We start from the raw sequence: 18,818 nt of genomic DNA, 5'->3' as shown, positions 1-18,818 counted from the left end.
TGTGGGTCTTTAAAAAAAAAAAGTAATTCTGGGCCCACCCTCCAGGTTTCTATCAGGTATGGTGTCTTTACCTTTTGGAAGCTCTCCCAGTGGTTCCTCTGTGCAGCCAGAGGGGCGACCCCACTGGTCTGCAACTTTGCTGGTTAATACGAGTGTTGGACTGTAAACAGGGGTGATGAGAAGAGAGGTCAGGCCAGCCAGTTGTGGGTCCAGCTTCTTACCAGGCATTGCAAAGTGTACTGAGAACATGGTTATTAGGAAATTAGGGGATTTGGTGTGAACTTGGCCCTAGTGTGCTGCCTTGTCTGGCTTCAGGTAATTGTGTTTCAGGTATGTTTTGACAACTGAGTGTAAACCATGACAACAGAACATGTCTGCTTAATTTGTCCTTTTCTTTCTCTTTCGGTACAAGTGCTTTAATCGACTGTCTGATAAACCCACTTCAAGAGCAGATGGAAGAGTGGAAGAAAGGGGCCAACCAGCTGGATAAAGACCACGCCAAAGGTACGGGGCATCTGACGCACGTTAGTCTCCGACGGCATGCTGCTGGCTCTGCCTGTCCCTCTGCTGGGTTTATTGGTGTCACCCTAAGGACCTGCTCTTTCCCCACTTTTCCTGTGGGCATTTCAGTGTTGGAGACTGAGTTTTGGATATGAAGCATTACTCAGGGGATAGCCTCATCACTTTGGGGTATTTATTGTGATCCGCTGAATTAAAAGCGATTGGTAACGGCAGGCTTAAATGCCAGAGACTCACACTTTAGGCATTCAGCACATTTAGAAACCTGACTTCTTTTCTTTGTCTGTTTTGTTTTGTTTTGGGTTTTTTTTAAATTGAGGTATAGTCAGCTTATGACATTATGTCAGTTTCTGGTGTACAGCATAGTATTTCAGTCATACATACACATACATATATTTGTTGAAAACCAGACTTTTAATGATAACAACTAACCTTGGGTCTCCTGTCCAGAACTGGCCATTCTCTTTTTATATCCCTTCAACCAGTGTTTACCAGAACCTCATGCACCAGGTCTGGGGACAGAGTGGTCCAGACAGATACCACCTCTGTGGGTCTTCTGGAGCCAAAGGGTGGGGTGCTGGTGGAGTGGAAGGGGCAGGAGACCTTGCTCTGAGCATCATGCTACCTGCAATCAGTGTGCTGGAGGGAAAGAGTGTGGGTAGATCTGAGGGGACGTAACTGGAAAGAGATGACTACCAGTTGATTCTAAGAGCGTATAAGAGAGAGATCTGATAGGCTTGGAGGTGGGGGGAAGGGAAAGGTTGGGGATGGCTTTGTGGGAACTGGTCAGGTTGGCCATTAATTGAATATGAGGGCAGCCACGGAGAGAAGTGTCAGGTGACTGTCATTTCAGATGTCCATGCCTGGGTGACAGAGATGCCAGCCCCCAAAATGGGAAAGTCTGGGGGTGGGGTGGGCTGTTGGGGGAAGAGAGAGTGGTTACTGGGGGATGTGGTACAAGGGGCTGCCCCTCCTCCATGTCCGCAGTGTCTGGCCTCAGGATTGATGGGAAAGTGGGAGCAGTTCAGCCTTGCCTAGTTTCTTCCCATGTGGTCTGGGTTCTCCTGCTGTCCGAGGTGCTCTTTTCTGAATTGTAACATCTAGCCACTATCTTGCCATATGGGTTCTTCTTTGAGTGAAGCACTGGGGATTTGGGCCTTAGGAAAGTAGATAATATTGAAAATATTTTCCGATACTTGAGCTGGGAAATTGTGAATTTTTCATTTTTATTTTAATATTCCCAAATGCTGTCTTTCCTCAGAGCTGGTATGAATGAATACTGCAGGGAGGGACCTTAGTGCATTTTGTTGGCTTTCATGTTCTTAGCCCCTTTGCTGTAAAATGTTGTCAGGAGATTTTTATCGTATTATATTCCAGTAAAGCTATTTATTGCGTGTCATAGTTCATGCTTTTGGTGATGAAAGCAATGGCTGTTCCTAAAATATTTTCTGTTGAGCAAAGTGGTAAAATTGTTCAATATTCTGCTTTCTCTTAGAATATAAAAAAGCTCGCCAAGAGATAAAAAAGAAGTCCTCAGATACACTGAAACTACAGAAGAAAGCGAAAAAAGGTAACTACAAATTCTGCCGTTAGGGTGTTTCTTAGGGAAAATGATCACATGCTTGGTTTGTCTTTGAAGCAAAGTCTTCAGTCCGGCTTCCTTACATACGATAGTCCTGTGAACAGAAAGGAGCTCATGAAATCTATCTGAATTCAAATTCCCAAGTGCAGAATATCTATTAATTTGAGACCCTTAAAAAGTTGTACTTGACTCGTTCCCTTCCCCACCCCGTCTCCAAAATTTGACAGTTCCGACGCCTAATGTGCGTTATAATGAACCCTGTAAGTTTCTTGGAAGCCTTGGGATAATGCATGGAAGCCTTTATGCAAATCTTCTACAGTAATTATTGCAGAAATGATGTCATTTTCTCCTCCATCTTCCACAGCCTATAATCTCCGAAACCCTTTATTAAGCCTTGTGGGGACGCTAGAAATGGTTGCAGTGGGAGCTGGGAGTCATTGCTGTACAAGGAGATTTTTCATGGGGTTCATGAGGGTGGGAGCTGGATAAGGAAGACGAGATTGCTGATGCAAGATGACCTCCCTGACACAGTTGAACGTCACTGACAAACCAGTTCGTTGTCAGATCTGTGACCTAGCTCTGCTTTCCCAACTTGGACTGGGAGTTTGAAGAGAAAAATCTAGCTACATCCACTCTGCAAACATTTGTAACATTTTACTAAGACCTAACAAGATGCAGGGACTCTCTTGAACCTGAGAAGGTGACATTTCCCTCCAGACTATTCTTCTTGATAGCAAGATTTTGAATTTGCTGCATCACAACTGATAAAATGGGGTTTTCCCCCATCAGGATGCTCTGAGGGTGGGTGGTGTTTAGTGTCTGTTTGAGACAACAGCTTTTTTAGGTAGAAATTCCCAGCACCAAACTTCCTCTTTCCTAAACAAGCAGTTCTCATTTGGAATGAAAAGAAAATGCTCTTGGAAAGATGGGATAGTTTGGTGGAAGAGGCGTGAGGACAGGACAAAGTTTTCAAGCTTTGGCATTTCTAAAAAATGTGCCCCTTGTCTCCTAGTTCTTATAACAATCATGAGGCCATTTCAAGATCAAGGCAGCAGAATCTTCACCCATGATCAGTTTTTCTGTTTGTACTGGCCCCAGCTGTTTCTTTTGGATGTGCTTTTCTGGTCTTGGTGCTTCTGAAATTTACATTCTGTCTAACTAAAGCACCTGGGGGCTAGCGTTTGATGAGTAATAGGGTTTGTGGCCAGTCACATTTTAATGAGTCTAGTGGTAAATGTAGATAAAACTGCCACCGTATTCTACTGAATCTGAGGTCCCATGGAAGAACAGGGTAGTAAAAATTTGGAGCTGAACTCTACCTAATTGACAACATGACAGCTTTGAGATAGGAGAAATTAATTGGTTTGGAGAGAGGTTCCAGGTCAGATCTGTGGCTTGGAAAAGGTTTGGGAGTTTGGTGAAAAGGATAAGCTAAGAAAAAGAAGCTGTTTTCCCTTTTCTCTTCCAGAGCTCTCTTACCGGAGGCCTTGAGTCCTTGGCTGCGGTGATAATCCTTTTCTCTGAATTCTGCATGGAGACTGAGACAGTCTTGCTCTGTCACTCAAAGCCAGTGGCATTGTCCAACTAGCAGAATTTGGACCTACAGGGGATGCTGGATAGGTTGAGTGCAGTGCAACACAAAAGGAAGTTTCTGGCAAGTAGACTTGCCCAGCACTGCTTAGGCTGCCTAGGGAGAATACCGAGTTTCCCATCAAGGTGCTGGACAGAAAGACCCAGGATACATCGGGTGCCAGCCTGAATAATGTGGGAAGTGTGTCTGGTCCTGGGACTCAGGAGTAACCGACATTTATTAGTGAGGTTTCCTGGTGCATTTGGGCCTGAAGGCTGAGAGAGCGGAGGCTGTGATCAGGGGTCTTTCCAGCCCCAGCCACATACGTGATGGTCTTGGGCACCATATCCTTTCCAGACAAGGCAGCCGTGGTGGTGTTCTTAAGTCTACAAGCCAAGTCAGATCAGCTTAGAATGTTTCAAATGATTTTCTAGTTACTCCAGGGTACAATCTGAAATAGTTTTTTATTTCTTTCCTTTATAAAATTTTTTTTCTAAAAATATATAAGTGCAGTTTTTGGACTAAGTTCTCACATCTGTGTATTTTTGGGGTGAATGGCGCTTTCTGTTTCTAGGAGGTACTAGAATCGTCATTCTGAGTGAATGTTTGTTATGAAATGCTGTCCTAGAAAATGCATGGCCTGAGAATGGACTAGAATCACTACAGGTTAAGGGCTGGAAGAAATCTGCTTATTCAGGGCTTCCAGTTATTTTGGGGTCTGGTTAGCTATCATTTCCCTTTCTACTAAAACACATCTCTCCATCTGTTTCCATCTCCTTCAAGTGGTGGCTTCCTAGACTCTCGGCTTATAAAGTGTTGGCCGTTCTTCTGAGATTTATACCATGTATTAGGAAGGACAAATGCTTTGGATCCTTTTTTTTTTAATTTGTCCTGGTAGAACTAAATCTGATTTATACAGCCCAATAATCACTGCCTTTTAGGTATGTTTTTAGGAGATTGTCAGACAGCTTTCTGCCACACGTTTTTCCAAAACTGTGATCTTTGATCTAAAAGTTCTTCTGACTCTCCGTTTCAAAATTTCAGAGCCTTTGTGCATTTAAGGATGGTTTTAGCCCTGCCCTGGACATGAGCAGACACATACGGGATATGATTTTTGTGTGAGACCAGTTTACCTTCACTTTCACTCTGCAGCTGTGACACCATTTGCCACATTCTGATTTGACTTTTTTTTTTTAAGATACTATAGAGTGATAACTTGTGCTCTAAAGGTATTTAATGAAATATTACCATCAAAAACCTTTTAATGGTTTTTTGTGTTTGGATTGACTTTATCTCAAAATCATTTTAAAACAACTTGATATATGCTCCATCTATGGGTGAGTGTACCTATTTTTGTGGAAGGCAGGCTAATTGAACATCTACCAGGCACAAACACTAGGCAGGGAGTTGGGAGCAGAAGGGACAGTCCCCACCCTTCGAGAAGTTCCAGGCTAGTGCCCAGGGTCAGCACATGGGGCAGAGCCAGCCTTGCTGACAGATGAGGGGGACAAGGCAAAGGCAGCAGGAAGATGGGGCAGTGGTGTGGAGCTGACTCAGAAGCGCCGAGCTCTGAGTGGCATCTCTTGAGCCTTCATCAGGCCCGGCTGCTTGATGTCAGCTCATGGCCTTCGAGATCCTAGAATGAGCTGTGACCTAGTGTTGGGGGGAGTAAGAGAAGGTTGGAGTTGGGAAACATATTATGCTGTTTACCCACTGTTGCCACCTTACTATCCAAAGTCAGCAGCCTTATTTCTCATTTCACTAACTCATACCATTATTAATTTAAATTGAAAAATTAATTATGGTAAAGCCTTCTGTTTCCATCTGTAACTACTGAAAGTTTATCAGAGACTTTGAGAGAGGGAGCTGAAACATTTTTACTATGTTAACCCTTGAGCCTGACTTTGAAATAGTTGAATGTGTCATTTTTCAGCAGAGGCTGCAAAGCTGATGTTACAAACCTAACTAACAGAGTCCCATGTTAGCGTATTATTTGCTATTATAACAGAAACTGTAAGTTCTTTTTTTTTTAAATTTTCATTTCACCCCAGCTTGAACTTCGGATCCTGGTTTCCCTAGTTACTGTTCAAGTTACAATAAATTACACTTGAAAGCTTTTCTTGTTAAAGCATCTTAATTGGCTCCCTTATGGGAATATATCCTTCGCCTCTCTTTTTAAGAAGGAACCTTGCTGCATTCTCTGGGGATGATGATTAGGAACTAGGAAGAGTTCTGTTTAGAGGGGAAGGAGAGACTATTAGCAAGTCAGAGAAGGGAACCTGGCGGATATGGGTTGAATCGTCCTAATATAAAATTCGGTGGCAAGCCATGGACTGTTTTAACACATGAAAGAAAGGGAAGACTGCTGCTCGAATACCAGTTTGACTCTATTATTTTCCTTTTTGTGTCAATTGTGTATCCTGCACTTTCTCACCGTGTGCCCCCCCTGCCAGTGGACGCCCTCGGTAAGTCTGTCATCCTGAATCTCTGGTGGCTGGTCACGGTGTGGTCCTTGCTGTGGGCTTTCCGTGGTTGTCCAGATCTATGCTGGTTGCCCCAGTTTTCCTACCCGTTCAGAACAATCAACTGTGCCTACCTAATCTTCCATAACTTTAAGAAAATCGTGTGTGCGTGTGTTTCAATCAATCATTTTCTTTCTTTGAAGTTTGGCCCTTGCACAGGTTAGCTCAACATTCTGCAAGCCTTTGCATCCTCATAATTCGGTATTAGATTTGCGGGAAAAAAAATACAGAGTGACTTAAAACCTCCTTTCCACAGGAAATAAATATATTTATATGTACATATATATCTAAGGAGATATGTGTGTATTTGTATCACAAACAAAACATGTAGAGCAACACTAATTAAGCCCTCAAAATAATTCCCAAATCAGATTGGGTTGTATTCAGCTTGCCAAATATCTTTAACTTTGTCCCCTCCCAAGACCATAGAGTTTTTTCAAAACCAATCATTTGTTTTTGAAAAAATCAAAAGTATTTCTTATTGCAGCGGAGTTTGTGAAGTGTTTCATTTCAAAGGTATCAGATCTTCGAATTCAATCAATAATCAGAATGATTCTTCTTGACTGAATGTTGACCCTGATTCTGTGGGTAATAACGCTACTAAAACTTCAAGTCGCTTTTGGAGTCTCGTGGCTGTCCCTCTGTCTCCGAAAGGTCTGTTTGTGAGCTGTCTGTGTGGGTTATCTTGCTTGAGTGTGCTTGAGTGTCCTCTGAGCCCTTTCACTGAACAGCCCCAAAGAGGTTTTTGCATTGGATTCTGTCATCTACAGTGAACCCAAACCACACAGGTCTCCTCTGAGCTGCGGGGCCAGGATGACCTGCTGTGGCGGGGAACACAGCTCTGCCCCCTTCCCGTCATGGTGACATTGGGGTAGTGTTCCCCACTGTTTAGAAGCGATAATCCTTTCCAGTCCTCAGTGTTGTGGTTATGAAACAGCTTGAACAGTTTTTAGTATACCTTTGGAAGGAAGGTAAGACACAGCCACTCTTGCTTATTGTGATAAAATTCGTGTGACATAAAACGCACCATTTAAACCATTTTAAAGTGTACATTTCAGTGGTGTTTAGTGCATTCCCAATGTTGTGCCACCATCACTGCTGTCTAATTTCAGAATGTTCTTATCAACCCAAAAAGATACCCCTGCCTCTTAAACAGTCATGTCTCATTCTCCCTCCTCCAGCCCCTGACAACCATTCATCTGCTTTCTGTCTCCGTGGATTTGCCTATTCTGGACATTTCTTATAAAGGGAATGTATAATATGTGGCCTTTTGAGGACACAGTGATTTGCTAGAACCTTTGCTGGAAAGCTTGGTGTGAGTCTGTCTGTGAAATCAAGGGGGCATGCTATTTGTTTTAAATGATGGGCAGTTAGGATTAGGATGAGTAAAGAAACTTTTGGCTTCCTGACTTAAATTCTGCTCATCTGAGTCAGGAAAAATTTCCACACCCCCTGTAGTTCCCTCTCTTGCAAAGCCTGGTTCACAGGACTAAGCCACTAGTGGCATATAATCATAGCAGTGAACTGGGGCATAAAGACATAAGAAAGATGTATGGCTTGAAGCCCTCAGAAATTTTATTTTACAAGTTGTAAATCATTTTTGAACCTGGACACCTGTATTTTAGCAAAGTTTCATGGTAGTTAAAATGTGCTGATTTTACAAAAAAAGAAAAGAAATACACACACACACACACACACACACACACACACACACACACACACACACTTTCCTTCGGTCTAGCAGAAGTATTTACCTTGAATCCCAGGTCCCTGCATAAGCTGTCACTAGGGGCCTCCACAGGGAAGAAATTTATAACTCAGTAAAATGTATTGAGCCAGCGATACGTTACTCCCTCGAGGTACTGGGACCCTAGTGGAAGGAAACCAATTACAGTTGTCCCTTGCTGTCCGAGGGGGATTGTCTCCAGGGGTATGGATGCTCAAGTCCCATAGTCAGCCCTTCACATCCACTAATTCAACCAAGGATCGTAAACACAGTACATGAGTGACGCATAGTTGGTTGAATCTGCAAATGTGGAACCTGTGGATTCAGAAGCCAACTCCATATTTATTGAAAAAAAACTCATGTCTAAGTGGACCCATGTTCAAGCCCACGTTGTTCAAGGGTCAGCTGTAGTTTAATCTGGTGTGCTCAGCACCACGATGAGTATGAGCAAAATGTGTAGCCGTGGGGCAAACGCAAGGGACCCATTTATGCCTGGGGTGGGCAGGGGATGAGGGAGATGAAGTGGGATCAGCTGGTGAAAATGGGGCGAGGACGGGAGTACGGGGGCCGCAGTGAAGGGCGACCACGCCGCAGAGGGCAGTGCGTGCGATACCCAGAGTCAGCTTCGTGGGGGCAGCCAGTCCCTCCACGGTTGGACCAGGAGCCACAGTGACCTCCACAGCTGCTCAGCCTCAGCTACCTGCTTCCAGATGGTTCTATCACTCTGCCCCATTTCTGATCAGACTCCAAACTGGACTAAACTCCACCCATCGCCTGTCTTTTCGTATGTGCGGAGGAAGCAAGAAGCCTGTGTGACGCTGAATCCTTTCTGCTGGCGCCTCTGGCGGCAGCAGACGAATGCCTGCATTTTCTCGCCAGGTTCTCCTGTGCGCACGAACTGCCGGAAACCACTCTCAGGTCGCCCCGGACACTGCAGTCAATGGGTGGATCGTGCTCCCTGCCTCAGTGGTAAAAGCTGAGCGTGTCTCGGCCCCGTCCAGCCACCCTGTTTCTGAGGAGGAGGAGCACTGGGAGTGGCCCTCTTCCCCAGAGGGAATTCCCACCTATGGATCTCAAGCCCCAGGCATCTGTTAGCAGGTCACCTGGCTGTCTTGCCGGACACGATGTAGAGGCTTCCTTGCTCTGTTCCTACTGCTGAGTTTGGGAGGCGGAGAAGCAGACCTCTCAGAAGGCGGTGTGGCCAGCTCAAAGAGACTGTCTTGCGGGTTAACCCCATCTGCCATGCACATGCCTCCAGGAGTGATCAGGAACTATCCTCCCCCAGGACCTTCTGGGCCACTGGAGTCAGCATGGAGCTGCAGGTGGCCCTCCTCGTATTGCTAGTGATCCGGGTTGCAAGACCCAGCCCTGGAAGGCGGCAGCCGCACCAGGAAAACTCTGGATATTTTCTCCAACAACCTCCCCCGATGCGTGTCAGCTCTCTGCAAAGTGACAACCAGAATATCGGTCCTTCCTGAAATCTGATGTCAGGGGGTAGAAGGAGCCGGCCCATGGTTCCAGGCTGCTTTCCCCAGGGCCACATTCAACCTCCAGTGAGCATCCCCAGAAGAGGAGGGATTGCCACACCAATGCAATTGGGACACGTGTACTTTGGACCCAAACACGTGATTGTTTTCTGTTGGAATTAAAGCTGGAAAAGTTCTTTCTGAAGTTGGGGTGGCTGTAAATGTGGACAGGTGACCGTTAGATCTAGGAGGTTGCTCTAGCCTTGCAATCTTTCTGGGTATTTAGCTGCTATTGCACATAACACCACGGGGAAGATTGTGGAGTCACTGCTTTACTCCAGGCTTGGGAAAGGTGTTGTAGGCACGCATGCATTGAGTTATGCAGGGAATAACTGAACGGGTACAGTCTTATTTAATGGGAAAACCTATGTGAAATGGACAGGGAGGGACTTCTCAATTGGTCAGTGTTAGCCACAGCCTGACGTACGTTCTGGCCCTGGAAATGCCAGGTAGAGCAGTCAGCAGAGTCAGAGAGAAGGGGGTGGCCAGCGGATGACGCAGCTGACGACCCTGGCAGCCTGCACCCAGTGCTAGCATGCTGATGGGGAGAAACATAACGAAGGGGCACCCCGACTCCTGCCATCTTAGTAGGAGCAGCAGTGGTCAAACTTTACTTTTTAGATCCTGTGTGACATTCAGGAAGCTGTCCCTGAGTGCAGTCAGTAGAGATGTTGGAACAGAACCCAGGCAGCCCCTGCAAGGGGCTGTTAGACTTGAGATGAAAGCCAGGGGAGGTGGTCCTCAGAGGCCAGGGGATTCATGAGTCGTATTTCACAACCGAGAATTCTAGGTGAAAATAGAGCAAACAGCTCCACTGGAGGCCCGGAGCTGCGGGCTCCCTTCCTTCACAGAGCTGGTCTCTGGAAAAGCGTCACCCCACACAGCTCATCAGGTGCCTGGCTTGTGACTCTGGCTGCACACGGCTGATGTGGGAGCTGAGACAAGTGCCCTGAGATGTCTCTGTGCACGATGAGCCTGTTGTCAAGGTGTCACCTGGCTCCACCATGGCTGTATTTAGAAGTGGCGGGAAGATGTATTTACAGTGAACGGACTGGGGGAGGGGCACAAGAGGAACCCAGTGATTTTCTCAGCGTTAATTTTGACCAAAGACGAAATGGACAACATGCTGAAATACCAGTTCCTTGCACTTCCCTTGAGAATGCTAAACGGGCAGTATGGTGTAGGGCTGGGTGGCCGGGCAGGGTGGTATTCTGGCCTCTCTTGAGTTGCAAGCTATTCACAGTTTTCACAGGGCTAACTGGCTCAGATCTGGTGCCTCTCTCATCCATAAATTCCTCTTGACTACTGTGGATGAGCCCTGTGAAGCAGGCACATCTTCACTTCTTCAGGAAGTAGGTATAAAATTCCTCCTCTGGGCTGGACCCCCTTGGCAGCCATGGAAGCGAAAGTCCTCCAGTCCTCCAGGAGGGTGAAGGCATTTCTGTTGTAACATCAATTCTCTGACACTAGTCTGGTGTCCTACAGTTCACACCCATTTGGATGCTAACAACCCGGAGTTAGTATAGACCCCACAGGCTAAGGACTCAGACCAAAGACCTCCTCCACTAGAGTCACACCAGCCACAAGTGGGGTCCCCAGGCCACCCACCCTTCTGCCTGGCCAAGCTCAAGTTTGTTATAAAGGACAAATGAACATCCCGTGCAGAGTTACATGGGATGGGGGTGGGGACCGAGCTTCCGTGCTCTTGCCAGGCACATGGATAGATTCACCAACCAGGAAGCTCCCTGAGGCTCGCTGCTCCAGAGTTTTTCTTGAGTTTGATCATTAGGTAGGCATAACTGTCCCCTGCCGAGGCTCCCAGAGTTAGACAACTTCAGAGATGCTGTGTAACTGCCGAGGGCGCCTGACCCTTCCCAAGTGCTCGCCACGTGCTGGGCATCGTGCTGAGTGGCTTCCTGTGAACGATTCATTTGGTTTCACAGCGACCGTGTGAGCTCAGTCCTGTTTTTTATGTTTGATAGTTGAATAGAAGCTGAGGCACGGCCTGTTGAAAGAATAACAGAAATTTGATTTCATTTGAAAATGTTTAAGTCCAGAAGCTTCCAGTCTTATCCGATCAGATCTCTTTTAATTTCAAGTGGTTTTTGCTTTGGGGAATCAATCAAAAAGTGCTGCAGGATATTAAGAGTAGGAGGAGATTAATGTAGGGATAATGAGGAGAGCTGCCTTTAGGTGGAAAAGGGGGGAATTTTTCATTCCTAATTCTAATCTCCAGCAGCACCTTGTATGTCTGTTTCTGTAATCATATCCCATATTTCAGTATTTATATCTCATATTTCATTGATCTGGATGCCATTAGTTATAAAATGCATTGTTAGTTTCTGGACCGTGAAAAAAGAAAAATGCTGGTTAAACTGTGGCACCCCACTGATTGTAAGACATATCTTAATTTGTAAGGTGTAAAAATGTGAAAAAGCGGGCGTCATCAAATGAAATACAGTATTTGCATGTGTGTCAGGGGCAGACGAAATTCATTTTGTGGGGTTCAAATGGCTTCTTCATATGTCTGTCTTGGGTAAAAGAGATGACTTTGAATGTTTTCCTGACAGTGAGCTTGGCCCAGGGTGTCCTGGGTTGGTTCTTTCCTGTTGGAAAGCCCTTTGCCTTAGAGTGGCGTCTGGCTTGGTTCAGCCATGAGGCTCAGGTGTGGACTGCAGTGTGCGTTAGGAAGAGGCTGGAAGGTTCAGATAATTCTAATCACATTTGACTGGCTTTTTGATTGGACTGTTCCTACAAAGTTTAGCCTTGTTCCCAGGGTTTATGTTTGCTGTGAGCTCAAAGCTACAAAGAATGTGGGCTTCTGCATGAGAGAGACGGGAGGTTGGACCATTTCTAGATCAGGGGCCCGGGACCTCCTTCAGTCTCAGTTTCCCCTTCTGTCAAAGAGGGTATTCATTCCTGCCTTGAATGGTTATATGACGATTAAGGAAAGAAAATTAAAATGTAAATGTTGGGGAAATATGGGATCTTTGTTTCATTCCAGAAAGCGTTGTGAATGCTCCCTACTTACTTAAAAAAAAATTAAATTCTTTCTCCTTTAGGAATGCTGCTTTGTCCCTTGACATGGAGCCCATTAATGGTGCTTTGCCCCAGGAGCATTTTTTGTAAAGAGGAAAACCATCTGATTTCCCCTGTTGGGGGAGTAAGGGGCTGCTGGCTGTTGTTCAGCAGAATTCTCCAGCATGAATACAATCAAGTCCTGGAAACCAGCAGGGGAAAAAAAAAATAGTCTCAAGACTGAGATGACTTAGATTTTACAGGAAAGGTCCCAAGCAATGCTTTGCTCAGAAATTTTGTCTGAAAGGCCCGTTTAAGGCAGCCCCCTCCCTTCTTTTGGCTGAAGGGCAGTCCTGGAATTTGCTCATTTTTCCAATGTTAGGCCATTTAAGGGCAGGATGGTTGAGACAGTTAGCAAAATCAGTTCAAGTTGTTATATCAGTGCCTTATTCGTTTGCAAATATTTGAGTAGCTGCCTTCCAGGCAGGTATGCTGAGGGAGAAGATACAATACTGAGCAAAAATATCTGTGGTTTCTGTCCTCTTGGGGCCTCCTGATCAGTAGGAGAGACTGCCATCAGTCAAAGAACTGGAGAAATAAAGATGAAATTAGGACTAAGAGGATTGTCATGAAGTGATATGTGTGAGGAACTTCTGAGAGTCAAGTAAGAGAATCCTAGTCTGATGAGAGAGCTCAGGAGGGCATTTGTGAAGGACCTGCAGGATGAATGGGTGCTTGAAAGGCGGGGAGGTGGGAAAGTGGACATGTAGGTGGAGTGGAGCTGGACCCTGAAGAAGGACCTGGGGAATGGAGGGGGAGGGAAGGAGGACAGAGAGTGGTCCCAGAAGCCGGGGCTGCCAGTGGACAGGCTGACCCACATGTGCCGTGCAGGACAGGCCATGTTAAGGACATTGGGCTTTTCCTGAAAGCAGTCGGAGCTGTTGAAAGTGGTAAGATTTGCATTTTGAAAGTAATTCGGGACCGCTCTGGGCGAGCTGGTCCAAATGCAGCTGGAGTGACTTACCAGGGGCTGATGGAGCTGTCCGGGTGAGAGATCAGGATGGCACGGTGTGGGTGGCAGTAGCAGAGGTGAAACAGGAGTCAGTCAAGTCCATGTGGGAGCTGGAATGGCTGGGACCTGTGCTGGAGTCTTCAGCAGTGGCTCCCCTAACATTGATGATGGGACGGAAATGAACAGGCTTTTGTCTATTAAATCAATGCCAACACAACTCGGACTTTGTGGGCCTAGAACAATGACTGTATCTTAAAACCAGTACATCCAACTGAGATGTGGAATAATTTCTTCTACAGTTTTTTTTTGTAAATATAATTATATGTTGTGTTAGTGAATTTAAGGAATAAACATTGTGTTTTTAGGTATGATATATCCCAAATGGAAATGTACACACTATGACTATAATTATAGCAGTCTTTACAGATTATACTTATTTTAGAACACTACAATTTGAAAGTCCTTTAATTAGAACATAATACATATTTAGAATAACTTGACTAATCATAGAATAATTTAAATTTTTGCTTACCAGAGTAGGTAACAGTTCTAGTCACTTTCCTATGTCAGTATATTTTTAAAATTCAGTGTTATTAATTACAGGTAGACATGTGCCTTATAACTTGGGAAAGGAAGTAAAGATACCCCGTTTTCCCAAATTCTTATAATTATAGGCTGGTATTAAGAGAAATTGCTGCTATAATCAAACCTTCCTCCCCTGAAGTTAAGAACATCCCGACTTGGTCTGCAGCCTTCAGTGGTTCCTTAGATGGAGCATCCTAGGAGACACTGAGAGGCCTACAGGAAGGCCTCTGGACCAGCTGGGATCATGTGGCCTCACCGCACAGGGCCTGGAGTTGGCCAGGCCATTTTGCAGATTGCAGGGAAACAGGGAGTTCCATTACCAGAGGGCCGGTGCCATGTGCACATTCAGTGTATGTGGATTTAGCTGCACAAGCCAGCATTTTAAAATAAAGAGACTCCCAATCTCATGGGGCTGATGGTGCCCCCGCTCACCCTCTCTCCACGAGGCCGTGTCCATGGGTGGTAGGTTTCCCCAAGAGGAGTCTCCCCTCCCCACCAGCAAGTCCCGTAGGGAGAATGAGAGGATGCTTTGACAAGTCTCCTGTTCACTAAAGTCTCGGGAAACCTGTGGCTCAGGGGCCAGGTTCATGGGTGAGGGTGGCCCCACTGCCATCCTGGTGGAAGAAAGGGCAGCAATAGTTGGGAAACTAGAGGACCTGGTAGGATTACCCCCGGGGCTTGCAGGGGGTCGATGGTGACTAAGTGGAAGAATGGCTGAGTGGGTCACCTTGAAAATGCACTGAAACTTCTCACAGCAAATTCTCGTATCATCTCATTGTTGGATAAAATCCCCCCCAACATGGAGCCAAATACCGCCCGTCCCTGCACCCATCAGAACACTGTGCTCACCTGACTGGTGCCGACTCCGCATGAGGAGGGGTTCTGCACTTGAATGCCATCCAAGGCGTTTTCCAGGGTGATCTTCGCCCATGATTTTCCACTGTTGTGCTCATTTGGAACTTAATCCTGCCAAAAATCCCATGACCTTTTCTAGTTGGATGTTCTTGAAGCCTGACTGTCTCTTGCTCCAGCTGAAGCTTTCTCATCTGCTTGGGAGAGAAAATATGGGATATCTTCCTGTATTCAAGGCAGTGTTCCCTGACCCTTTACTTCTTCCAACCAAATGACACATTGCGTTTAATGTTCTCTACCTCATTCTTTAGTTGGGTAAGGCCCCTTCCCAGGAGGCAAGTGGAATCCGTTCACCCAACTCGAGGCACTGGGGCCCGAGGAGGAGCCCCGCGTCGGAGGGATCCAGGGGGTGTGGGCTCTGTCCTGACCCCGCTTTCCCTAAACGGCCCTGGACAATTCCCTTGCCTTCTCTAGGCCTCCACCTGTGCTGAACCAGGAGCGGGTTGGCTTGGATAACCCCTAGCGCCCCCTCCATCTCTAACATTGTGTTTAAAACGATTAAACATTTATTGAGTGCTTGTTGTATACACAGATGGCATTAGACTAGGGTCTGGGCTGGGCGAGTCCATGCCTGTGTCCTGAAAGGAGTAGAAATTCTTCCTCTGGTTCAGGTGGTAGGTGAGCATGGCAGAGGGGCAAGCATGGAGGCTCATGAGCCAGTCTCCCCGCAGTCACCTGCTTGTCCCCACCTGCAGATCGGATTTACAGTGTCATACTCTCTGACACAGTGCCTGTTTGCCCAGGTTTATCTTCTAACGCTGCCAACTTATTCTATAAAAGGCCAGATTGTAAATATTCTCTAGAGATGGGTGCCTTTGCACAACTGGGGTCCGTGGAGGGGGCCAGGTGGCTCCCGAGCATGGGCCTGGCTCGGTGCCCACACCCTCTTCAGTCATCCTCCAGCAGAGACCTGACTGCAGGTCTTTTTGTAGCTGTGCTTGGTGTACAGGAAGGGTACACAGGACTCTCCACTGGGGAATTAAACTAACTGTCAGGGAGTCCCAGGGGTCCCCCAGAGCCAGGAAAGCTGATGCTCGCCACCTTTGTATTCCGGGACAGAAACTCCTGTTCAGACAGAGGCTCTCTCATTGAGGATGACCCAACAAAGGCAGCTTGTGCCCATTTTTGGAAGCAGCCACAGGCCCTCATTTTGTTCATCCCGTAGCTCCTTCAGAATGTTCCAGAAGGCAAGTCATGAGGAGTCACCCCCCAGGAAATTTTCCTTGTCACGAGTAAACCAGGATAAATGGTCCCCTTGGGCACTGGACATTGAAAATGGCTGGTCCTAGAAAAGCAGCTTCTTGAAATCCTTCATGGGTGTAAATAAACACTTTTTTAAAGTCCTAGAAAACTGTGGTTTTCACTCCAGCAAGGACCTGCAGGAGGAGGGCAGTGGCCCCAGGAGCTGGTGCTTCAGCAAGCCGCACTTGGGGCTTTGTTTGGTTTGCAGGGCGCGGTGACATCCAGCCGCAGTTGGACAGCGCGCTCCAAGACGTCAATGACAAGTACCTCTTACTGGAAGAAACGGAGAAGCAGGCGGTCCGCAAGGCTCTGATCGAAGAACGCGGCCGGTTCTGCACCTTCATCTCTATGCTGCGTCCCGTGATTGTGAGTTGGTGGAAAGTTCCAGAAGGCTTAAACTGCCAGTTAGGAGAAGACCCTCCTTCTTTCTTTATCCACCGCTCACAGAAGCATTGAGAAGCTGCGGGGTGTCAGGAATCGTAGTGGTGGAGTCATTTCTATGGACCAAGAGTTGTCTGCAAGTTGCTGGTGGCCACCACACGGCCCATTGTGTTAGCACCCATGGGTCCATTTACTTTTTCTTCCCAAGAAACGCCCTGCAGAGTGTGGTCCCAGGCCAGCAGCATCACCTGGGAGCTCTACTAAATCCATAATTCTAGGGGTGGGGACCCAGGCATCTGGGTTTTAAACAAGTCTTCTGGCTGATTCTGAAGGCTGAAGGCCAAAGAGTGACTGTGAAATTAATAGGAGAAAAGCCTCAATGTATCAACACAGGCTTATCATTTTAAGTCAGTCGTCTGCATGCCTTGAGAACTTCTGTAGTAGGTTTTTCTTGAAGCCAAAAGAATTGTACGAGCTCCCTTCCCTCCGCCCCAGCAGGCCTGCCAGCCCCCCAGACACTTTGACAGAGCCCCACCTGTTTGCTGTGGCTCATTCACCCGTGTCTGGGGTGTACCAGTCTCTTCACAATTGTGGCTGATTTTTTTTTTCCTCTCCATCCCCCCAAAGAAAGGGCTGGCAGTGGCTTCAAGCCCAGATGTACCGATCCCTGGGTGCCTTTTCTGGAAAGTTGAAAGAGTTAGGTAGTGTCCCTCACAAGAAGAGTTTGGGTCAAAATGATAAAGTGAATCACTCATGATGACATGTTGTGAATTACTTTCAGGAAGAAGAAATTTCAATGCTGGGGGAAATCACTCATCTCCAGACCATATCAGAGGATCTGAAAAGCCTGACCATGGACCCTCACAAACTGCCCTCCTCAAGTGAACAGGTAGGAGTTGTGAGTTCAGCACCTGGGAGAGCAAACCAAAGAGAGAAAGGTTCAAGGTCCTGAGGGTTCCTTGTGGCAGCGTCTCATGTATAATGATATCTGTGTTTCACACTGTGACACAAAGTCATCATCTTCACAGGTCATTATAAAGCACCTACTGTGTGCCAGGCACTGCTCTAAGCTCTACACAGACTCGCTCCACTAATCTTCGCTATTGTCCCTATTTTACAGAGGAGGACCTTGAGGCACTGAGAGATAATGTCACTTAATTAGGTCCACCTAGCTAGTTACTGGTAGAACTGAGATTTAAACCAAGCTGTCAGTTTCCAGAGGCCATGCTCTTAACCACTTGATCTGCCTCCCCTCCAGAAATAAACTCTCAGTGCATCATGACAGTGGGGTGTCTTGGTCATCGTTAACCATCCTCACTGAATTTCTCCCATTCTCAGTAAGTAATGCATGAGGATTTCTCTTATCTGATGAAACAGGTGACTTTTTAAAGGTTGATTCATTTGGTTCACATGACATTAACACTATATCCAGTGGGAAGAGACATATTTGGGGCAACAGCTGATAAATCATGTGCTGGCTTTGGCCCTTTGTATAAAATTCTTATCTCCTCAGGAGCCAACTCAGAAGACAAATTTGAAAGCCTGTATTTTCCATCCTGTGGAACTTTTTTTTTAACCTTTTTTTATTGAGTTATAGTCATTTTACAATGTTGTGTCAAATTCCAGTGTAGAGCACAATTTTTCAGTTATACATGAACATACATACATTCATTGTCACATTCTCTTTTGCTGTGAGCCACCACAAGATCCTGTATATATTTCCCTGTGCTACACAGTACAGTCCTGTTTATCTATTCTACATTTTGAAATCCCAGTCTGTCCCTTCCCACCCTCCATCCCCCTGGCAGCCACAAGTTTGTATTCTATATCTATGAGTCTGTTTCTGTTTTGTATTTATGTTTTTGTTTTTGTTTTTTTTTTAGATTCCACATATAAGCGATCTCATATGGTATTTTTCTTTCTTTCTGGCTTACTTCACTTAGAATGACATTCTCCAGGAGCATCCATGTTGCTGCAAATGGCATTATGTTGTTGGTTTTTATGGCTGAATAGTATTCTATTGTATAAATATACCACATCTTCTTTATCCAGTCATTTTTTAACATGTTTTATTGATTTATAATCACTTTTACAATGTTATGTCAAATTCCAGTGTAGAGCACAATTTTTCAGTTATACGTGAACATATATACATTCATTGTCATATTTTTTTCTCTGTGAGCTACCATAAAATCTTGTATATATTTCCCTGTGCTATACAGT

The 18,818-nt window shown here is 45.9% G+C and overlaps 1 protein-coding gene across 11 annotated transcripts in view; it reads left to right on the top strand.

Annotated features, from left to right (window-relative positions):
* MTSS1 (MTSS I-BAR domain containing 1) overlaps positions 1–18,818 on the top strand; it is a 148,448-nt gene that overhangs the window by 113,870 nt on the left and 15,760 nt on the right. For 6 of the 11 annotated variants that reach the window (XM_031691304.2, XM_006211395.3, XM_031691306.2 and 3 more), the window contains exons 5-8: positions 413–504; positions 2,015–2,089; positions 16,423–16,580; positions 17,377–17,484. In XM_031691304.2, coding sequence (XP_031547164.1) covers positions 413–504; positions 2,015–2,089; positions 16,423–16,580; positions 17,377–17,484 — 433 coding nt within the window. Of the gene's footprint in view, positions 1–412; positions 505–2,014; positions 2,090–6,124; positions 6,137–16,422; positions 16,581–17,376; positions 17,485–18,818 lie in introns of all 11 variants that reach the window. The other 5 variants (XM_031691302.2, XM_015245397.3, XM_015245398.3 and 2 more) reach the window with 1 other exon arrangement.

Source organism: Vicugna pacos, chromosome 25, assembly GCF_048564905.1.
Source record: "Vicugna pacos chromosome 25, VicPac4, whole genome shotgun sequence".
Taxonomy (NCBI): domain Eukaryota; kingdom Metazoa; phylum Chordata; class Mammalia; order Artiodactyla; family Camelidae; genus Vicugna; species Vicugna pacos.
Note: the sequence above shows the minus strand (reverse complement) of the source record. Positions and strands in the feature narration are given on the sequence as shown.